The sequence below is a fragment of the Mastigoproctus giganteus genome, chromosome 13, assembly GCF_048544385.1.
Source record: "Mastigoproctus giganteus isolate SK-2022 chromosome 13, ASM4854438v1, whole genome shotgun sequence".
Classification (NCBI taxonomy): domain Eukaryota; kingdom Metazoa; phylum Arthropoda; class Arachnida; order Uropygi; family Thelyphonidae; genus Mastigoproctus; species Mastigoproctus giganteus.
In genome coordinates, this window is record NC_143587.1 from 90,151,730 (window position 1) to 90,172,389 (window position 20,660).

Below are 20,660 nucleotides of genomic sequence, written 5' to 3' on the forward strand. Positions count from 1 at the left end.
GTAAATAAGTCTTTGTTGCTTTTCTTTGCATCCTTTGCCAAAAATTTCTTGTAATCAGCCTTTGCTTGCCAAACTTCTTTTTTGACTTGATTACAGACTAGCTTGTGTCTGCCATAGGCTTCTGTGTCACCTAATAATTTATACATCCCTTGCATTTTTCTTCTCTGCCATCAGTAGTTCATCTGACATCCATTTAGGTCTAAATCTTGAAAACAGTATTTCTTAGCTAGTAGGAAAAGTCCATTAGCTTCCAAGGTTAATTCCTCAAAGGCTTCCCAATTTGAATTCGCTGTTTTTAATATCATCTGTTGTTCCCACTTTATAGAATTTAAAAGCTGTCAGAGATCACTGTAATCTCCTCTATGAAAACAAAAACCCTTCCCTTTACTCTCGATGGTAGTTATATCTTTAAGTAAATCTCACATCAGTAGATTGTGATCGCTGCACTTAGTGGTTCCTTAACTGCAAATTCCTATTGCACAAATTATCACTGCTGATAATCAGTTCAAGAGTATTACTTCCTCTCGTTGCCCCTTGAACATGTTGCCTTAGAAAACAATCCTCCAATAAATTCACAAAAGTCTTGCGAGTGACCAATCCACAAGTTCCAGTCAATATCTAGAAAGTTAAAATCTCCCATTACAAGACATTCTGATTTTCTGGCCCACTCTATTTCTCTGCACAATTGTTCGTTGTACTCATCAGAGTGATTAAGTCTATAACACACTCCTACTCTCATTTTCCCTTTCCCAGTGTTTATGTCACACCAAACTGATTCAATGTTGCACTGTCTGTCCTTTCTGTATGCATTGTACTCTCCAAATTCCAAATCTGCACTGCTTATATCTGTGTGAACACCATTTCACTGATATCCAAACAATATCTGCCTTTGATGGCTTGATCACCATTTCAAATTCATAAAATTTATTTACTACACTTCTAGCACTGGTGTACATGCAAGTACACATGCTCCTGTTCTTAGTCAACCTAACACAGCCTATGGGTTTATTTCTTCCATGATGACTCCCAGCAGCTCTTGAAATCCTCAGCAACTTTCTCTCTAGGCTGCTTGCTGCTCATTACAACAGAAGCAGTGCAAGAATCGCTTTCGCCTCTGCCTTCTGCTACTGTTAATATTTTAGTTTGTGAATTCCCTCTAAAGCCTTTTCTGACCCACCTAACATTGCTTCGATAGCATCAGCAAATATTCTTGCACCCTTTCTATTTAAGTGTATCCCATCCCTGTAGAAGCAGTTTCTCCTGTTAGCAAGCACAGACCACACTGAAAAAAATTCTGCCCCACGAGCCTTGCTCAATCTCTCCATTGCCTAATTCACTGACAAGGCTCTCATCATATACTCCCTCCTATCTTGGGCAGAACTGCAGACACTTTCAAATTCAACCCTAGCTTGACTTTTTTTTAAACATTGGCTTATACTTATTAATTAAATCTGCAGATCTCTTACCCTCTTAAGGTCATTAGTGCCAATGTGTAGGCAGTAATGACCTTAAGACCGACAATAACTACTCCCTGTGGGACCAGCACATTCTGCCCTGAAGGTTGCCACTTTGTTGCCTGATGCTCTGGTGTTGAGTTGGGCAGCTGAGAGTTTGATAGGCCCCATTTCAACTCCTCCGATGGCATCTACCCTACGCTTCAAACTCTCATAGATACCCTTCAGAATGAGTTGCCGCCTAATTTCGTGACACTCTGTGCACCTAGCACACACAAAGACATCCTCCTCGGCTAGATCATGTCCTGTTCCAGAAAGATACGTAAACCTTTCATGCTGCATGTTTTTTTAGACTGTGATGCGTTGGAGAATTATGCCCTTTGGTTCTCCCTAGAGCCATAACATTCCCACTACTTTGTGCACATTGCTTTGCTGCTCTAGTCTGCGGCATGATTTCCGCTTAAATATGATGGAATTAATTAACAATGAAAATTAATAAGGTTAATAAATTTAATTGATTAATCTACTATACTATACTAAGCTAATGCAGTAATATGTATTCCACTATATAGTCTTACCTTATACCTTGGCTATCAAGTTCGAGATATATACTATCAAGATAGGCTATAATGTAACAATCACAATATTAAATTAGTTATATCCTTAGCTAAATACAAAAGATATATGCATAAAAAAAAAAGGATTAAAACCTGCAAAATACTTATTTATTACAATTAAATCCCTACTATTCTTCTGCACTACTGATTACACCACAATATTCCAGCCATAACACCAGTACAAGTAGCAAGTTGTTACTTTGAAAGTCACTACTTAAATTTAAAAAAAAAGCTAATGAATGCTAAGCCTTTTTAATCTATTTGTTTGTTATTTGGTTTTTAGGAGCATTAGCAACTAAGGCCATATTGCTCTGGGGATATGCAGTGGTCATTCCCTGACCTTTCCGCATCCTCCATATTTGGTGGCACGGGCTCGAACCCTGGTCTAATCAAGAAGTGTGTGCTACGCACTGCTGCTCTTGCCCACCTGGCTACAGAGGCACCGAATCTACTCTACTTGTAAAACACAAATTAATATGCTAACTCATCTAAAATATGATAAAATACAAAAGATACATCCCAGATATACAGTCAGTCCTCGTATAGCACGATAGTTGTGTTCCTAGAAACCCTCGTGCAATGCAAAGTCGTGCAATATAAACAACAGGTCCTATGGGAAAAATAGGGTTAGGTGCCGGCCACCGAAGATTGAATGCACATTTGTAACCAAAACATTACCAAACACAATAAATAATCGTAATAAAATATTGCTAATGCTTTTGCTTCTATCGTAAGCAAACTTGTTTTTTTTTTTTTGATTTTCTATCCAAACAGATGACAGCCTTTCCATCTCTTCCAATCCTTTGTGTCTTAATCTAATGGATTTTAATTACATTTTGAGTTGTTCCTGCTATGAAAGTTGTTTTTATTTTCTCTGCATTCTTTCTAATTCTCGGCGTTGCCTCATTTAGGCCTGTAGCACGTACAATATCACATGGTCTTTCATTTTGCTCAAAGCGTTTCACAATTTCATATTTTTTCTCTATCGACAGAGGCGGACTGGCCATAAACCTTACCAGAGGAAACCCCGGTGGGCCAGAGGCCGGTGTGATTTTGGCCATAAACCATAGTATGAGGCCACTATAAATTTTCCCGGGTAAGAATTTTTGACCCAGTCCGCCTCTGTTTATCGATATTGCTTTTCTCTCTGAATCTGCAGTGTCTTCGCCAGGACGCTTCCTTTCTACACCTTTTAAGTATTTTACTCATTTTTAGGGAATAAAGCACAATTACAAAACGAGGAGGCACGCTTGATACACATAAACAAAGCTGCGCGCGTGTAGGAACTGAATAAACAACATCGTAAAGGCAGAGATACACTTTTAACACTTCACATTTTACTAAAGCACATTTCTAGGGGTTACTACAATAAAACAATTTTCAGTTGTATTTCTGCTAGTGGAATCTGTTATAAACTGGTAGTAAACTCGATCTAATTGCATTTGCGATTATACCGATAGCTGGAATTGTGTGGGTTTTTACGTTTTTATGGCGAAATGTGTTTCCCCTTCACTGATATAAAAAACATAAATACATTTTCAGAATCTTCTCTTCATTCCTATCATGTTGAGTTCGGTTGGGTTGATTCTGCGTTCGACTGCCATTTCTTGTAAACACAAAGGCGAATCGTGATTAAGCGAATTCAGTTCGTGTTATATAAGATATTGTTCCCCTATTTATAAATCATGTATGATCGAATTCGTGTAGTGTAAACACGTGTTATACGAGGACTGACTGTATGCCCAAAAAGTGATTAAAACCTTGAAAATACTTATTTATTACAATTTAAACCCTACTTTCTTCTTCTGTGCTACTGGTTATGCTACAATATTCCTGCCAAAAACACTGATATGATAACGGTATGAGTAATGAGTTGTAACTTGCAAAATCACTAGCTAAATTTTAAAAATAAGCTAACGAATGCCACTAAGCCTATTTAATCTATTTGTAAAACACAAATTAATATGTTAACTAATCAAAAATATGATAATTGCAAGAAAAACTTATTGGCTTGCAGCAGATACAGAAGTCTATGTCTTCACCAAGCAACACCTGGCGGCACATTCCCCAGATTCCTTTCTGGGCTTTTGCCTACTTCTTGTAATGTGAAAGAGCTACTCTAATTTATAAATAAAGAAACGGCTTGAACAAAATATAATCTATTCACTTAAAAGCTCTGTTGATAATGCTTTGAGGAATGCACAGAAATCACTTGGCCATGGAACACTTGGCACCTGGGGCCTTAATTTCTGTGGATTAGTGGTTGAATTTGGTTTGTTTTGATAATTATAACCATATAAGTATACCGTGTCTGAAAATTACATAGATTCTATTGGTTTGCTGTCTGGATTGATATTAAATCACAGAGCAGCACAAGGCTGCAGATTATTGATCAAGTAGAAACCACTACTTTATGCTGCCCAATATCCATCAATGCCATCTTTCAAGTTTGAGGATGCTTTATTGATTCTGCCACCCAAGTAAACTACAAATTTCACCTACATTCTGCAACCAGTCTGAAAATGATATATGAAGGACACATAGAGCAAAATGCTGTTTTAATTAATTTTTTGTGTATTTCAATAATTTGTTCAAAATAAAGTAATTACATAAAACAAATATGGTATATACGTATTTTTTATTTATTTTTGAATTACCATTAACAAGCCACACTATGCCTTTCACATAACAACATTAGGTATAAAATTTCAAATCAATAAACCTGTACAAAGAAGTTAGAAAAGACACAAATATGTACCCACTAATTGTTATCTTCCAAGATGTGGTAAAGAGTTGAAGGCAATATCAATTTTACAGCTTCCAGGTTAGTCTATTTACCATAATGAAAGGTTAGTATCCACATATAATAAAATTGGAGGTAAACTTTATCAAAGTTTAATTACCCTGTTTAAAGACTACTCATTGAAAATTGCATGTGGTTGCCATGAATTTGTTATTCTGAACTGAGTTTGGACATAGATTGCTTCTGGGATCAATAACTTTTTGCAGCTCAAATTTCAGAAAATGTTTTTCCCCTGGCCAAGATTACGTCATTGACAAAACTCTTATTCCTTGGAGGGGCAGGCTGATATTCCAACAATATATACCAAATAAAGCTCACAGATATGGAATCAAGCTCTTCAACTTATGTTCCATTGAAGGAAGTTATGTTCCACCTGGTAAAGTAAGATTCATTCAAGTAAATATGAAAATTATAGCAAATCTGTAAGTTTAACTGCAAAGGTCTGCTAAGAATTATCGCAAGGACTTCTAAATGAAGATTGCATCTTATACATAGACGATTTTTATACGAAGCGGCAAACTGGTGTTATCGTTTCTTCACCAAAAACTCATGTTGTTAGTACATTACGAGCCAATAAAAAGTTTTTTACCTAAAGAAGTCATGTACCCAAAATGTGATGATCACCAAGGAAGAAAAAAGTGGAATTATTGTTCTAAAGTGGCGAGACGCTCAAGATGTTAGACAATTAACAACAAAGCATGTCCCAGAAATGGCTGATGGACCCTTGACCAGTAAAGGAAGACGAAAAGAAGCCAAACAAAAACCACTTCCTATTCTATCATATAATAAAGGAAAAGCAAACATTGAATCTGTCAGACCAAATGGGTCCATATGCCACAATGCTAAGAAAGGAGATAAAGTGGTACCGAGAGAGAGAGAGAGAGTATATACTTGGTATATTGCTTGTTAATGCCCACGCAGTATACAAGAGTGCCACACAAAAAAATATAATGATAAGAAGCTTTCCCTTTATATTATATATTTAGTAAAAATAGATTTACTAAATATAGCATGGAAAGAGAAAAATGAAAAGCCAAAAAGTGGCAATATTCACATATTAACTACAAAATTCGACACAACCAACAAGACAATTAGAAGAATGTGTTTTATATTATGCAAAACTGAGAGCCTGAAGGAAGATCTATTACTAGCAATAAGGGAAAAAGAGTTTCTACTTATTGCCCAGCCTGTAATCATCAGCCTTTCATGTGTTTAGAATGTTTTGGTCAACACCACAAATCAACATAATTTTGCAATTGTAAAATTCATATAATAAAGAATTTTTAAATGATCAGTAGTTGCTCACTTATTTTTTCTAATAACGCCATGAAAATCTCATCACATGTATCACTAGGAGTCAATCTTGTCAAAAATAATGTAAATTCCCATCAATCGTCAGTGCTATACAGCTCCGACTGAAACAGAATGTGTGGAACTAGTAAGATTTGGCAGTACTTTATCATATTGATCAACCAAATCTATCTATAAAAATAACTTAGTAACAAAAATGTCTCAAAACAGATTTGAATTGTTGTTACACCAAATTCACTTTGCAATTGTAAAATTTGTATAAAAAGAATTTTTAAATGATCAGCAGTTACTCGCATATTTTTTTCTCATAGCACCATCACATGTATCACCAGGGTCACACTTTTCAAAAATAACGTAAATTCCCATCAATCGTCAGTGCTATACAGCTGACACAGAAGCCAGAAACAGGTGTTAGCCATATATGTCTGATGTGGATCCAAAAAAAACCAAAAACAGTAGTTTGAAAAAAAAAAAAAAAAAACCCTAATGGTGTCAGACATACACGGCAGACGTGGCAGTCAACGTGTTAAAGGTTTCAATTTTTATAGTTTTAAATATATGTTCCTTATTAGATTTTATATCAGGTAAACGCACAAGAATTTTATTTTAATTTAATCATTACTGCTTGTTGACACTGAAAATTGGAAACTCCATCTATAAAATTGACTTAATTTTAGAGTCAAGTTGAATGGAAATATTTCCATATTTCCTTTCAACATTAGTGCCTATTCAAATGGTTAAATGGAAATATCCTGTGCTCCATTGTAGTAATGCTACAATGGAGCACAAGATATTTCCAATTAAGAGATTAAAAATTAAAAAGTAGCATCAATTGCTTTCAGAATAAAAACAGAAATTATATTGGTGTACATTAGCAGCATACCTTTGCAAATAAAACTATCATTCAAGGAACATATTTAACAAGAGCTCACCATATTTTACTTGACAAATATCTCCTACTACTAAATCACTGACAGGTATCTGATTCACCTCTCCTCCTCTAATCACAGAAAATTTGTGCTCATGCTCAATGCGATTCTGAAGGCCTCGAAATTGTTGTTCCTTGGTATAGTCATTAAATGCTGTGACTAACACAACAATCATTACAGACACTAAAATGGCAGCACCTTCTATCCACCCTGCTTCTGCTTCACCTTCGCTCGATGCTATAAAAATGAAAATCAATAACTGAAATTAATGATGTAATTTGATTGTAATTTAATTTAATTAGATGTAAATGTAATTTATAAAGAATCAGAATTGCATAATACTGATACTACTGACTAATTAAAACAAATGCTACTAAGTAACTTCCTTCAGAAAAATTGTCTCCTTCAAACAATATATGATTTTAAAGTCTTAGATGTTCTTTCAAATTAGAAAGAAGCTGTTGGGGTCTTAATGTTACAATGGCAACTAGAGCCCACAAAGTGCCAAATAAAGTTTGGAAACAAGAGATTTACTTGATGTCAGGTATATAGACTACATAAACTATAAAATCATAGCAATTGATCAGTTTCATGAAGGTGAACACTGAGTCCATGTCAGATTCATTGTTCATGAAGAGTTTCAGGCTAGGAGTAGTTTTGACTGACTATCTCAATAAAATGTAAAGTATAAAACTCTGTTATAAAATGGGCAATCAAAGAGCAGAGTATAAAAGTCAAATTGAACAAGACAGACAGGACAGAAAGATGGGCTAAGCTATGACCTTTTCATATTTTGGCAAGAATCACCTTTCTTTTTATTTGAACAGAAACTGGATGGCCAAAACTGAAGGAGAGTTTGTTTCCATTCTGAACACACCCCATGTTTTGCCACTGAATCATGGTTCAAGTCATACAAGACTCTTGTAATCAGTAGTGACTTGATTTGATAAAAACTGGATCCAGCAAAACCTGGCAACTTTCTCGGTAAGACTGGTCAGCACAGTCTGACCAATCTTACTTGGTATGGTCAGAAGGCAGACAAAGATGGTTGTGTCATTTCTTGAACATTGTAGGGTGAGAATGAGACTGAAAGAATCAGTGAAAATGATGATGACTGGAGAGAACTATTTAGATTGGAATGATTTAGGAGGTATTTGTATTGCATGCAATTCCATAGATGTTTCAGTCTGGGAGCACTCTTCTTCTTCTTCTTCTTGGATTTCTCCGTTGTATCAACGGTTATCCTCGACCTAACTTTTTTATATATATATATATATATATATATATATACCTTAATTTTGTACCTCCACTCTTTTCTGTCCTCCCAGTCTCCATTCTTCAATTTCCTCTTTTCCATAGCTGTCCTCACTCCCTCCATCCACATGCTTCTAGGTCATCCACATCTTTTCCTTCTAGGTGGTATCCGTTTCATTGCTTTTTCAGGTAGTTTCTCTTCCCCCATTCTCATAACATGTCCATACCATTCTATTAGACTCCTCCATAGCCAGGTGGGAAGGAGCAGCAGTGCGTAGCACACGCTTCTTGATTAGACCAGGGTTCGAGCCCGTCACCACCAAATACGGAGGATGTGGAAAGGTCAGGGAATGACCACCGCATATCCAGGAGCAATATGGCCTTAGTTGCTAATGCTCCTAAAAATAAAAAAAAACAAAAAAACAAACAAACCATTCTATTGCTTTTTCAGGTAGCCACTGTTGGGAACAAGCTTCCAACTGTTGTAGTGTAGTCAACAACTAAAATAAGTTCAAGGCAGAACTAAAAAATGGGAAGTTATTTTATTTTTTTTGGCTTATGCTATATAGGCTTGCTTCCTTGCATCATGTGCCAATGCTAATGCTAATTATATATATATATATATATACGTATATATATATATAATTGAATACTTGGCAGGGCAAAATTTAGCTTTAAGGGGACATAATGACAAATTATACGATCACTATAATGAAAATTTTTTAAAATTAGTTGAAACCCTATGCAACTTCGATCAGTGCCAGACCAAGGTGTTTTCGTGCCCTGAACAGAAAGGTTTTTCTGTGCCCCTTTACTAAGACTATATATATATATATATATATTATTGGGGTTTTTTTTCATGATTTGTAAAATTTGGCACCACGGGCAAGGGCCCTGCTATCCTGAGCCTTAATCTGGCACTGACTTTGATAGTGTTATGGATGAGCATGTAAATAGAATTCAATGGAATAAAGACTGGAAGTAAAATCCAAAATGAAATTAATTTCTGTCCTTGAGGAAACAGTTAAAAATGTTATGTAAATATTATTCTGTCATATTAGATTCCATCACGGATGATGAGTGGAGAGAACTATTTAGATTGGAATGACTTAGGAGGTATTTGTATTGCATGCAGTTCTATAGTACAGCCATGAAGAACAAATAAATTTTGTTGTACAATTTGTCAATTTAAATGATGAGATCCAAAAAGTTGAAATTTAAAAACATTTTTTAGGTTTTTATGCTGTGAAAGACAAAACATGTGCCAATTTTGCAGAGTTTCTAATGGATTTCTTAAATGATGAAAATATCAACATTCGTGACATGGTGGCCAGAGTTATGATAATGCAGCCAACATGAAAGGTAAACATAATGACCTTCAAAAAAAAATTTTTGGACATAAATCCTAGGGCTTTTTTTGTACCTTGTGCTGCACACAGTCTAAATTTAATGATTAACAATGCTGCTAAAGGCTCATTAGAAATTGGCAATTATTCCGGCATTGTCCATGAAATTTGCATTTCCTTTTCAGCATCAGCAGATCGTTGGAGTTTCTTAAAATCGGAACTTCCAACAATGACACTTAAACCTATTTGTGAAATGCAACGGGAATGTAGAACTAATGCCATAAAAGTCCTTAAATTCAATCTTGATAAAATATACGATGCTTTATACAATATCTATATATATATTTCCTGTGATAATGATTCTAGAAATGTAGCTAAATCATTAATAACAAAAATCAAATCTTATACAGACTTGTTTTCTTGTAATATGGTACTATATATTATCAAATATCAATGTTGTTAGCAAATCGATGCAAAATTTAAACATGTCAATACCAACAATCATAAAACTGTTACATGAAATAAATGAGTTTTTAAAAGAATGATGCAAGAACAGATGCTAGTTTTCAAAATATTATTATATATATAAAGAAGTGCAAGGAAGCCCAAGGCTTGTACTACACCAGCCAAAAAACATTTCTGAGTTAACCTGAGAGAGAGAGAGAGAGAGAGAGAGAGAGAGAGAGAGAGAGAGTCAGAAGTAGGAGGGAATCACAAAGAATGAGAAAAATGATGATATTCAACTCAGGACCCTGGGTGTGGAGGTGTACTGCACCTGAACATCAATGTTTGAGGGGTGCCTGAAAACCTGAAACTTACATACACATATGAAGAAAATTTTAAAGGGAGCATCAAATTTCAATTGGCACCCAGGCATCAAAGAGCGCCCAGGCACCATATACAGTGCCGGATTTCTAATTAGGCACAGTGCCTCGGGCCTACGAAGGAAGGGAAAAATTGAAAAAAAAAAAAAAAAAACAGTTAACTCTTTTCACTGTGACTAACGAAAATCGAGCTGAGAAAGCATACACTATACAGCAACTGTTCTCGAAACTAGAAGAATCAAAATGATGGTCGCTCCACCAATAGAGGTGGTTTATCATTTATTATAGTTAAAACTTGAGTCACGTTAATTGACATGATTCACAGTCAAAGTGTTAAAATAGAAGAAACATTTTATTCCCCCCCCCCCCTTTAGCACATTTCAGAATAAAAGTGCCTAGGGTCTACGAACACCAAAATCCAGCCCTGCCCACATACCCTAAGAACGGCACTGGCTATTGCTAATGAAATAGACTGCAAAACTAGATTTACAGAAGTCTCAATTAGTAAATTAATAAGAGGAGTATACCTCAATATAGTACGTGGAACACTTCCGTATGTTACCCTCCAGAAATAAAAACGAAAAAAATCGACAACTTACAGGTACATTAAAGTAAAATATAAATAAAATATAAAAATCGTTTTGAAAATCGTTTTGAATATTTTCATTAGATTCTTTTAATTGCGTTAACTTGAATTTTAATTGTTTTGAATTGTGTTAAATTGATTATTTAATTATTTATATTTTACTCTAATTATTTAATTATTTATATTTTACTTTAATGTACCGGTAAGTTGTCGATTTTTTCGTTTTAATTTCTGGAGGGTAACATACGGAAGTGTTCCACGTACTATATTGAGGTATACTCCTCTTATTAATTTACTAATATTATTATCAACGTAGAACATATTGAGTATTACAGCTCTGATTCATACTATCTAAGAAGTCTCAATTATATGACCATAAAAAAAGAAAACTGTTTCTTTATGAAAGTAATTGGTCAACAACTTAAATAAGTTCAAGGCAGAATTATACAAACATCTGGGGTGAATGGATGGATGAAATGAGAATGTGTTTTTTTTTTTTTTTTTGGCTGATGCTATATAATAAGGGTAGCCAGCTAGGCGACCGTTGGGAGCTGCAATAGTGGAAGGCATATTGACATATAAGCTATATAAAAAAACACGTACATATGTCTCTATGAGCCGATGGCTAGCACTCTATGATAAAATGCTTTAGGCATACGGGTGGTTCAATTAATTTTTTACAGTGCACAAGTTAATTTGTGTGAACATTATTAGTTTCTTTTTAAGTGAGACCCTTTAAAAATTATTATGCTGTCTGGAAAACATGAATATGAAGATGAGAATAGGGAAATTAAGACAGAATGGGAAGAGGAGTTTGTTTTTGTGGAGAGAAATGGCAAATGAATGTGCCTTTTGTGTCAAGTAACATTGTCACAGTTCAAGGCCAGTAATTTTAAGTGCCATTAAGAAACAAATCACAGTTCTTTCACCCAACAATTTCCTGTTGGTTCCGTTAAAGCGAACTGAAATATTGTCTTTTAAAGAAAATATTAACAGTCAAACCAAGGTTATGTTTTTTTTTTTATGAAAACCCCAAACACGAAAGGTATCAAAACCTATAGTACTTAGTACCGTGCATGGGTTGAAGGAGAAGTATGGGGGGGGGGATGCCGGAAACTTTGCTCTAGAGACTAAACATGAGTTTCACCACTTCAAGCCTCCAATAAGCAAAGCGGTGGTATTTCAACGGTTGATGAAAATGTCAATGTTTATTAAAGAGGCAGATGTAACAACAGAGGCTGGATTTATTTTGACCTTTAATATCGCTCGCCCCTACACGGAAGGAGAATATTTAGCTGCATTAGTTCATTAAGAAAAATACTGTTCAAGTAATTTCAGTTTTAGACCCGGAAAATAGAAAACTGCACAAAATTACTGAACAAATCCCTGCGACCAGACATACAGTGGAAAGACATATTTCTGTAATCAGTGCTGACATCATAAATAACTTGCAACATGATTTAAAGAATTACTCAGTACTGAGTATGGCCTTGGATGAATCTACAGGCATTGAAGATAAACCACAACTAGCCATATTTGTTTGTTTTGTAACAAATAATCTATTCATAAAAGAAGAATTATTAGATCTGATTGCTTTGAAGGATATGACTCGAGCTTCAGACATAAAAGGAGCTCTGATCTTGCACTTGGTACAGATTAAGCGTCTGTACCGATTAAGATGATAATGTTGCAAATGACAGCACCCCAGCTATGAAAGGTATCAATAAAGGGCATGTAAGACTTTTATCTGCTGACATATTTTTTCCCAATTTTATCCCTGCCCATTGAATTATTCTTAGGGAAACACCTGGCAGTTAAATATTTTAAATATGAACATATTATGGAGGTAGTTCTGCAAATTGTTAACTATATATGCTCAAGCACACATCGACAGTTCAAAGCCTTCATGGAAAAAATAGAAAACAAACAGCTTCCAGATGATGTATCGCAGTTCTGTTTAGTAAGGTGGCTCTCGATAAACAATGTTCTAACAAAGTTCTTTCACTTGATGGAGCCAATCAAACAATTTGTCAAAGAAACAGGGAAATCTTTCCCTCAACTTGAGGATGCCCAGTAATTAATAGATATGGCATTTTTCACAGGTGTTGTTCAGCATTTACAATCATTAAATGTATCTCTGCAAGGAGAAGGAAAACTTATTTCTGATCTAGCACAGAGTGCATTCAGCTTCCAGAATAAACTGAAACTCTTTGAGGAGGACCTGGTTTCTAAAACCATCACTCATTTCATGTGTTTAAGTAAAATTGCAAACTCTACCTGGATTTGAAATAATAACTGGAGATTATGCATGCAAATTACATGGACTGGCAGAAGAAATTAATTTCGTGATTTAAGAGCACTTAACACAAATGTGATAACACGCTGGTCACATGATATGGTGCTCCGTGATTCAGTAATATTTCTTTCAGAAGCAATAGTAGTAATATCGAATGTTTGATATCAATGTACTCCCCACGCCAAGATGAACAGGAAGGTAGACATTTCATCACTACATAAACATCAGGTAATTATGTATTTTGCAGATTAATTTTAATATTCTAATACAAAGTAGAGAACAGCCCACAACCAAGGTCAGCTGCACCCACTAAAGCCTAGCCACGTGGAGGATTAACACAGTCAAGACAAACAGGTGTTCAACGCCTCCAGCATCTCCAGAGATACGTTACTTTCACCCTCAGTGGCAAAGGAAACTAGGTTGTGACCTTTGTGTAAACCTATATTGAGGAACTCAGACTGAAATAATCTTTCTGCAACTGTACTGCCTGATTGTGAAAAGATCTTTTTAAGAAAGTTCCAGGATACACCCACTCACATTAAACAAACCTGCCAGAGCTGTTTTTGGAAAATCATACACAAAGTGGTGTGCAATGGTCCCTACGCATGGATCCTTTGCAAAAAATGTAGCAAAGTAAAAGTCTAAAAGCTGACCAGTGCCTCGCGAGTTGCATATGCCTGCAGTAATTGTGCAATAGTTAACTCATAACCTGACTGAGCCTCCACCATCTCACATGTACCCCAATAACTCGCTGCAAAACCCCATGTACTTACAATCAATGGTACATGGGGTGGTAATCAGGCATTATTAGTGGAATCCCACAGGGTTCGGTGTTGGGTCCACTGTTGTTTTGTATATTTATCAACGATATTGATGAAGGTATATCAGGCTTAGTGTCAAAGTGTCAAAGAAAAGTTGAGCAGATGGGCTGAGAGGTGGCAACTGAAGTTTAACATTGACAAACGTAAATTACTGCATATGGATAGCAATTGCCCCAACACATCATCTGTATGGTACTACACTGAGGGTGGTAGAGAATGAAAAGGACCTGGGGATAATTGTGAAGTCAGATATGAAGTTTTTTGAGCAGTACAGACAAACTGCAAGAGTAGCTCATGGTGTCTTGTCAATGATATACAGGAATTTTCCTAGCAGAGAAAACAATGTGTTTATCCCCATGTATAAGGCAATGGTCAGACCACACCTTGAGTACTGTACACAGATCTGGAGGCCACATTTTAGGAAGGATGTAGAGTTGCTGAACAAGTACACAGAAGGGCAACAATATTAGTGAATGTAACAAATGGTTGCTCTTAGGAAGAAAGGCTTAAGTTTTGCAAATTACAGTGTTTTTTCGTTATTTGGTTTTTAGGAGCATTAGCAACTAAGGCCATATTGCTCCGGGAATATGCGGTGGTCATACCCTGACCTTTCCGCGTCCTACGTATTTGGTGGTGACGGGCTCGAACCCCGGTCTAATCAAGAAGCGTGTGCTACGCAGTGCTGCTTCTTCCCACCTGGCTACAGAGGCGCCAAATTACAGTGTCTGGAGACTAAGCACCTGTGAGGTGATCTGATTGATGTGTATAAGGCCTTGAATGGTTTGAGCATGCACAGTCTCATGCTGATGGGATTCTTCCTCTTGCCCAGATTAATCGCCTGAGGGGACATAAATTCAAATTGAGGAAAGACAGTTGTAGAATAGATGTGCAGAAATTTGCATTTAGCCAGTGGGTGGTTCCGTCTGTCATTGTAGAAGTTGACAGCTTAAATAAATTCAAAGCAGAACTAGACAAACATTTGGATCGAATGGATGGGTGAAATGGGAAGGTTTTTTTTTTTTTTTTTTTTTTCTTGTTGACATTTTGAAGAATGGCTGTCCAGTCTTACCACCAATTGCTGGGGCTACAGCAGCTGTCGAGTTGGAGCTACTGGAGCTCTAAGAGGATGAAGGATTGAACAACTAAAAGGAAGCGGCTGCTCAACTATTGAGTTTTGGAAGCAGGTTCCAGAACAAAAATATCCTAAAACAAAAGAGCGTATGCAGAGGTTAATCTCTATTTTTGGCACAACATATTTTTGTGAGTCTTTGTAATTGTTGCATCCAACACTTAAATTTATTAAAAATATGTATGTCTGTTTTGAATGATGGACATTTAAATGAGTTTGTAAGTACTGCCCTAACAAGTCATCAACCATACTTTCAGCAGCTAACTGCTAAGATGGACAACACCCGTAAAGCATTGACATGCAAACCTAATATGTAAATATCTTCTGTGAAGTATTATCAGAATATTAGTATTTTGGGAAACTTGTGCATCTTTTATTGTTTTGGAAAAAAACTTTGTAACAAGAAATATGCTTACTTAAAAAATAAAATTATTATTTTTAAACTTTAATCAGTGTTATACATAAAAGTTTGATATAAATAAAAATCAAAATATATCTGCATGAGAGCAGCACCACAAGCCTGCGTAAGCCATGTGCAGCTTGCTAGCCATGCTATGGCCACCCCTGCTATATAAGCTTGTTTCCTTGCATCATATACCTCTACTAATGCAATGCTGGATACCTGGCACAGGTATCCAGCAAAACCTAACAACTTTCTCAGTAAGACTGGTCAGCACAGTCTGACCAGTCCTACTTTGTATGGTCAGAATGCGGACAAGTAGATGGTTGCGGCATTCTCTAAGTCGAATTCTAACCTTACAATGTGCAAGACATTGTAAGGTGAGAATGCGACTGAGAGAATCAGTGAAAATGATGGTAAGCAGAAAGAACTATTTAGATTGGATTTTTTTTTTTTTTTTTTTTTTTTTGATTTGGTAGTTGTTGGCGCATCGGCTTCTGTGGCCATATTGCACCTCCCAAGGTTTATGCAGTATTTTGATCCAAGCCCGAGGCGGGAATCGAACCCGCGACCTTTGGGTTGCCGGGCAGGTACTTTACCCACTCGGCTAGCCCGGTCGGCTTAGATTGGAATGATTTAGGAAGTATTTGTATTGCATGCAATTCTATAGTAGAGATGCTTTGGTCTTGAAGCACTGTAATTCTTGGATCTCTCCGTTGTATAAATGATTATCCTCGACCTAACTTTTTTTTTTTTTCCCCCATATATATTTTAATTTTGTTCCTCCACTCTTTTTTATCCTCTTAGTCTCCACTCTTCAATTTCCTCTTTTCCACAGCCACCCTCACTTCCTCCATCCATGTGCTTCTAGGCCTTCCTCTCCTTTTCCTCCTAGGGGATATCCATTCCATTGCTTTTTCAGGTAGCCTCTTTTCCCACATTCTCATAACATGTCCATACAATTCTAATCTTTTTTTGTTCTATTTTTGTCAATGATGTTTATTTGAGCATCCATTGCATTTCTTATGTCTTAATTCCTAACTCTCTCTAATTTAGATCTTCGGGCTGATCTCCACAAATACATTTCGGTTGCTGGAAATTAAATTTCTTTCTTTGCCTTTCCTTTATGGTACAAATCTCAGATTCATATTGTAGGAGACTTGGAAATATTGCATTATATATTAATCATTTGGTTTTTGGGAGAATATTATTGCTCCGTAATATTGGATTCAACATTCCCAAGACCTTTCATCTTGTAATCTCATCTTCAGATGAACCATCCATCTGCACAATAGCCCCTAGATATTTAAACTGCTTCACATTCTTTATTTGTGCTCCATTCACACTCAAATTTATTGAAATTTATTGTCAAATCCCATTCTCTATATTGTTCCAATAGCTTTCTGCACATATAGGCAGCATCCTCCGCTTCCTGTGCAATCAGTACCTGGTCATTTGCAAACAAAATATTTGAAAGGTAGATGCTTTGAGCCACATACAATCCCATTGGTCTGCATCTTTGGGACCAAGCCTCCAGAGTCACTTCCAGATACAACTTGAATAGCGTTGGGGATAAACAGCACCCCTTTTGATGTTTTGAATTTCCTTGACATTTCTGACCCAATTTTAATGCAGCAAGTGTTATTTTTGTATAAATTTCTAATTATGTCGATCAGTGATTGTCATATTGATATTTTTTCCGTGGCACTCCACAGCAACTTTCTTGGACGCTATCATAAGCTTTTCCAAGTCAATAAACACTAATCCTATATCCTGTCCAGTAGCTTGGCATTTTTCCAGAATCTGCTTGACAGTGAATAAATGGTCAATACAGGACCGTCCAGCTGTAAATCCACACTGCTCCTCCGAGATCCTTATTTCTTTCTCTAGTTTAGTTTTCAGTAACCCACTAAAAAGCTTTACAATTGGGTTGAAAACACAAATTCCTCTGTAATTTGAGCAATTTCTTCTATCCCCTTTCTTAAACGCAGAAATGAAGTATCCCAGTGACATCACTGATGGTATTTCTTCTCCTTTATATATTTTGTTAAATAGTCTTGTGAGCAGTGAGATGGTTTCCCCTCCTCCGTATTTTAATAGCTCAATGTTCATTCCACCAGGTGCCTTTCCATTTTTCCCTTGTTTTTTTCACTTCTATTTCTACTTCCTCAAAGCTAATCTTTACTTCTCCTCCTGTCCAGGAAGTTTCAACTTTGTTATCTCTAAATTGCTCTCTGTTTTCCCACAGTAATTCTTCTTCATAATATCTAAACCATTCTTCTAATTTTATTACACCCAGACTAGCCTAGCATTTATGTAACTGTTGCAAGCTTTTCAGCACCTTCCAAACTGCAGCAGATGTCTCACATCCTATCTTGATGTTTACTTCTGCACAGGCTCTATCCCATGCCTCATTTTTTGCTTTGTAAATTTTAGCCCTTACGTCTTCATTTTTCTCGCTATAGATGCTCCTATGTTAATCACTTTTAGAGCTAAGCCATTTGAGGGATGCATCTTTTTTCCCCTTTATTAATTCTTTTAACTCTGAATTCATCCAGGTACTTGGTATCTTTTTATCCATTCTGCACAATATCTATATATATATATATATATATAATATCTAATACTTCTCCTACAATCTTTGTTACTGTTGTTTTTAAGTGCTCATAAATATCATTCGTTTTCTTTCCATAGTTGTCATCTAATTTGTGGTTTAGTCTTCTTCTGTAGAGATGGGAGCACTCAAGTGTGATTATAGATAATAGAAGAAACAAGTTAGCATTAGCATTAGTAGAGGCATTTGATGCAAGAAAGCAAGCTTATGCAGCATCAGCCAAAAAATAAAGTAAAATAAATAAATAAAAAATAACCACTTCCACTTCACCCCTCTGTTCGTTCGAAATACCTGTCCAGCCGAGCCTTAAACTAATTTAGGCTATCAACTTCCACAACAAGGGATGGAAGTCTGTTCCCCTACCAACCACCTGCTGGCTAAAGGCACACTTCCACACATCTATCCTACATGTCTTTCCTCAATTTGAATTTATGGCCTCTCAGGTGATTATTCTGAGCAAGAGGAAAAATCCCATGAGCATTCAGCATGCTCAAACCATTCAAGGCTTTGTACACCTCTATCAGATCACCTCGCTGGTGCCTAGTCTCCAGACACTGTAATTCGCAAAACTTAAGCCTTTCTTCGTAAGAGCACCCCTTTGTTCCATTCACTAATCTTGTTGCCCTTCTCTGAACTCGTTCCAGCAGATCTACATCCTTCTTGAAATGAGGCCTCCAGGCCTGTATACAGTACTCTAGGTGTGGCCTGACCATTGCCTTATACAAGGGAATGATCACATCCTTATCCCTGCTAGAAAAATTCCTATATATCATTGACAATAAACCATGAGCTACTCTTGCAGCCCGTCTGCACTGCTCAGAGAACTTCATATCTGCCTGCACAACCACCCCCAGGTCCCTTTCATTCTCTACCGCTGTCAGTGTAGTACCACAGATTTGATACGTTGCTCTGGGGTTGCTGTTTCCCATATGTAGTACTTTACATTTGTCAATGTTAAACTTCATTTGCCACCTCTCAGCCCATCTCCTCAACCTTTCCAGATCCTGTTGCAGCAGCATAGTGTCAGTAGTGTCCTTGACAACCCTGCCAACCTTCGTATCGTCTGCAAACTTGGACATTAAGCTTGATATACCATCATCAATATCATTTATAAATACAGAAAACAATAAAGGAGCCAATACTGAACCCTGAGGGACTCCACTAATAACATTAGTCCACGATGAGCAGTGTCCATTGATTACCACTCTCTGTCTTCTCCCCCTCAACCACCCCTTTATCCATAGCAGCAATTTGCCTCCAATGCCACACTGCTCCAATTTGTGCAGCAGTCTTTCATGTGCAACAGTATCAAAAGCCTTTCTAAGATCCAAGTATATAATATCAACGTTATTCCCTGCATCCAGTTCTTTTGTGACTGCATCATAATATCCAATCAAATTGGTCAGGCAAGACTTCCCCTTAACAAAACCATGCTGTGTCCGAACTATAACTGAAGTCTTGTCTAGATGAAACTGCAGTGCTTCTTTAACCAGTGCCTCCATTAATTTTCCGGGAACAGAAGTTAAAGTCACAGGTCTATAATTACTTGTGTCAGCCTTTGATCCTCCCTTGTGAATTGGGGTCACATTTGCACATCTCAAGTCCATGGGTACCTCCCCTGAGTCCAAGGAAGCTCTAATAATTATGGCTAAGGGTTTGCTTACTTCCTTTGCTGCCTCCTTTAATATAACTGGATAGATCCCATCCACCCCAGGTGCCTTTCTTGTGTTTATCTTCAACAATTTCTCCTCCACTTTACTTTCAGTTATTACAAGATTACAAGATTTGCTGTTTTTCTTCGCATCCCTTGCCAAGGATCTCTCGTAATCTGCCTTCGCCTGCCTAACCTCCTTTGTAACTTGGTTACAGATCAACTTGTATCTATCATAGGCTTCTGTGTCACGTGATAATTTGTATGTATCCCATGCATTTTTCTTCTCTGCCATATGCCTCATTAGTTCATCTGACATCCATTTAGGCCTAAACCTTGAACAATATTTCTTAGTTGGTATGTAAAGCCTAGTAGCTTCCAAGATAAGTTCTTTGAATGCTTCCCATTTTGAATTTGCTGTTGGTAACATCATCAGTTTATCCCACTGTATAGAATTTAAATACTGTCTCAGTCCATCGCAGTCGCCTTTACGGAAGCAATAACCCTTCCCTTTACCCCTAATGGTAGTTACATCTTTGAGTAACTCCCACTTCAGAACACTGTGATCACTGCCACCTAGTGGTTCATTTATCTGCAGATTCTTAATGCATGAAGAATCACTACT

At 36.6% G+C, this 20,660-nt stretch overlaps 1 protein-coding gene across 9 annotated transcripts in view; it reads right to left on the minus strand.

Annotated features, from left to right (window-relative positions):
- Window positions 1–20,660, minus strand: part of PMCA (plasma membrane calcium-transporting ATPase 3) — a 1,183,542-nt gene that overhangs the window by 797,368 nt on the left and 365,514 nt on the right. For all 9 annotated transcript variants that reach the window (XM_090387939.1, XM_090387938.1, XM_090387937.1 and 6 more), the window contains one exon: window positions 7,118–7,351. In XM_090387939.1, coding sequence (XP_090244065.1) covers window positions 7,118–7,351 — 234 coding nt within the window. The remainder of the gene's footprint in view (window positions 1–7,117; window positions 7,352–20,660) is intronic.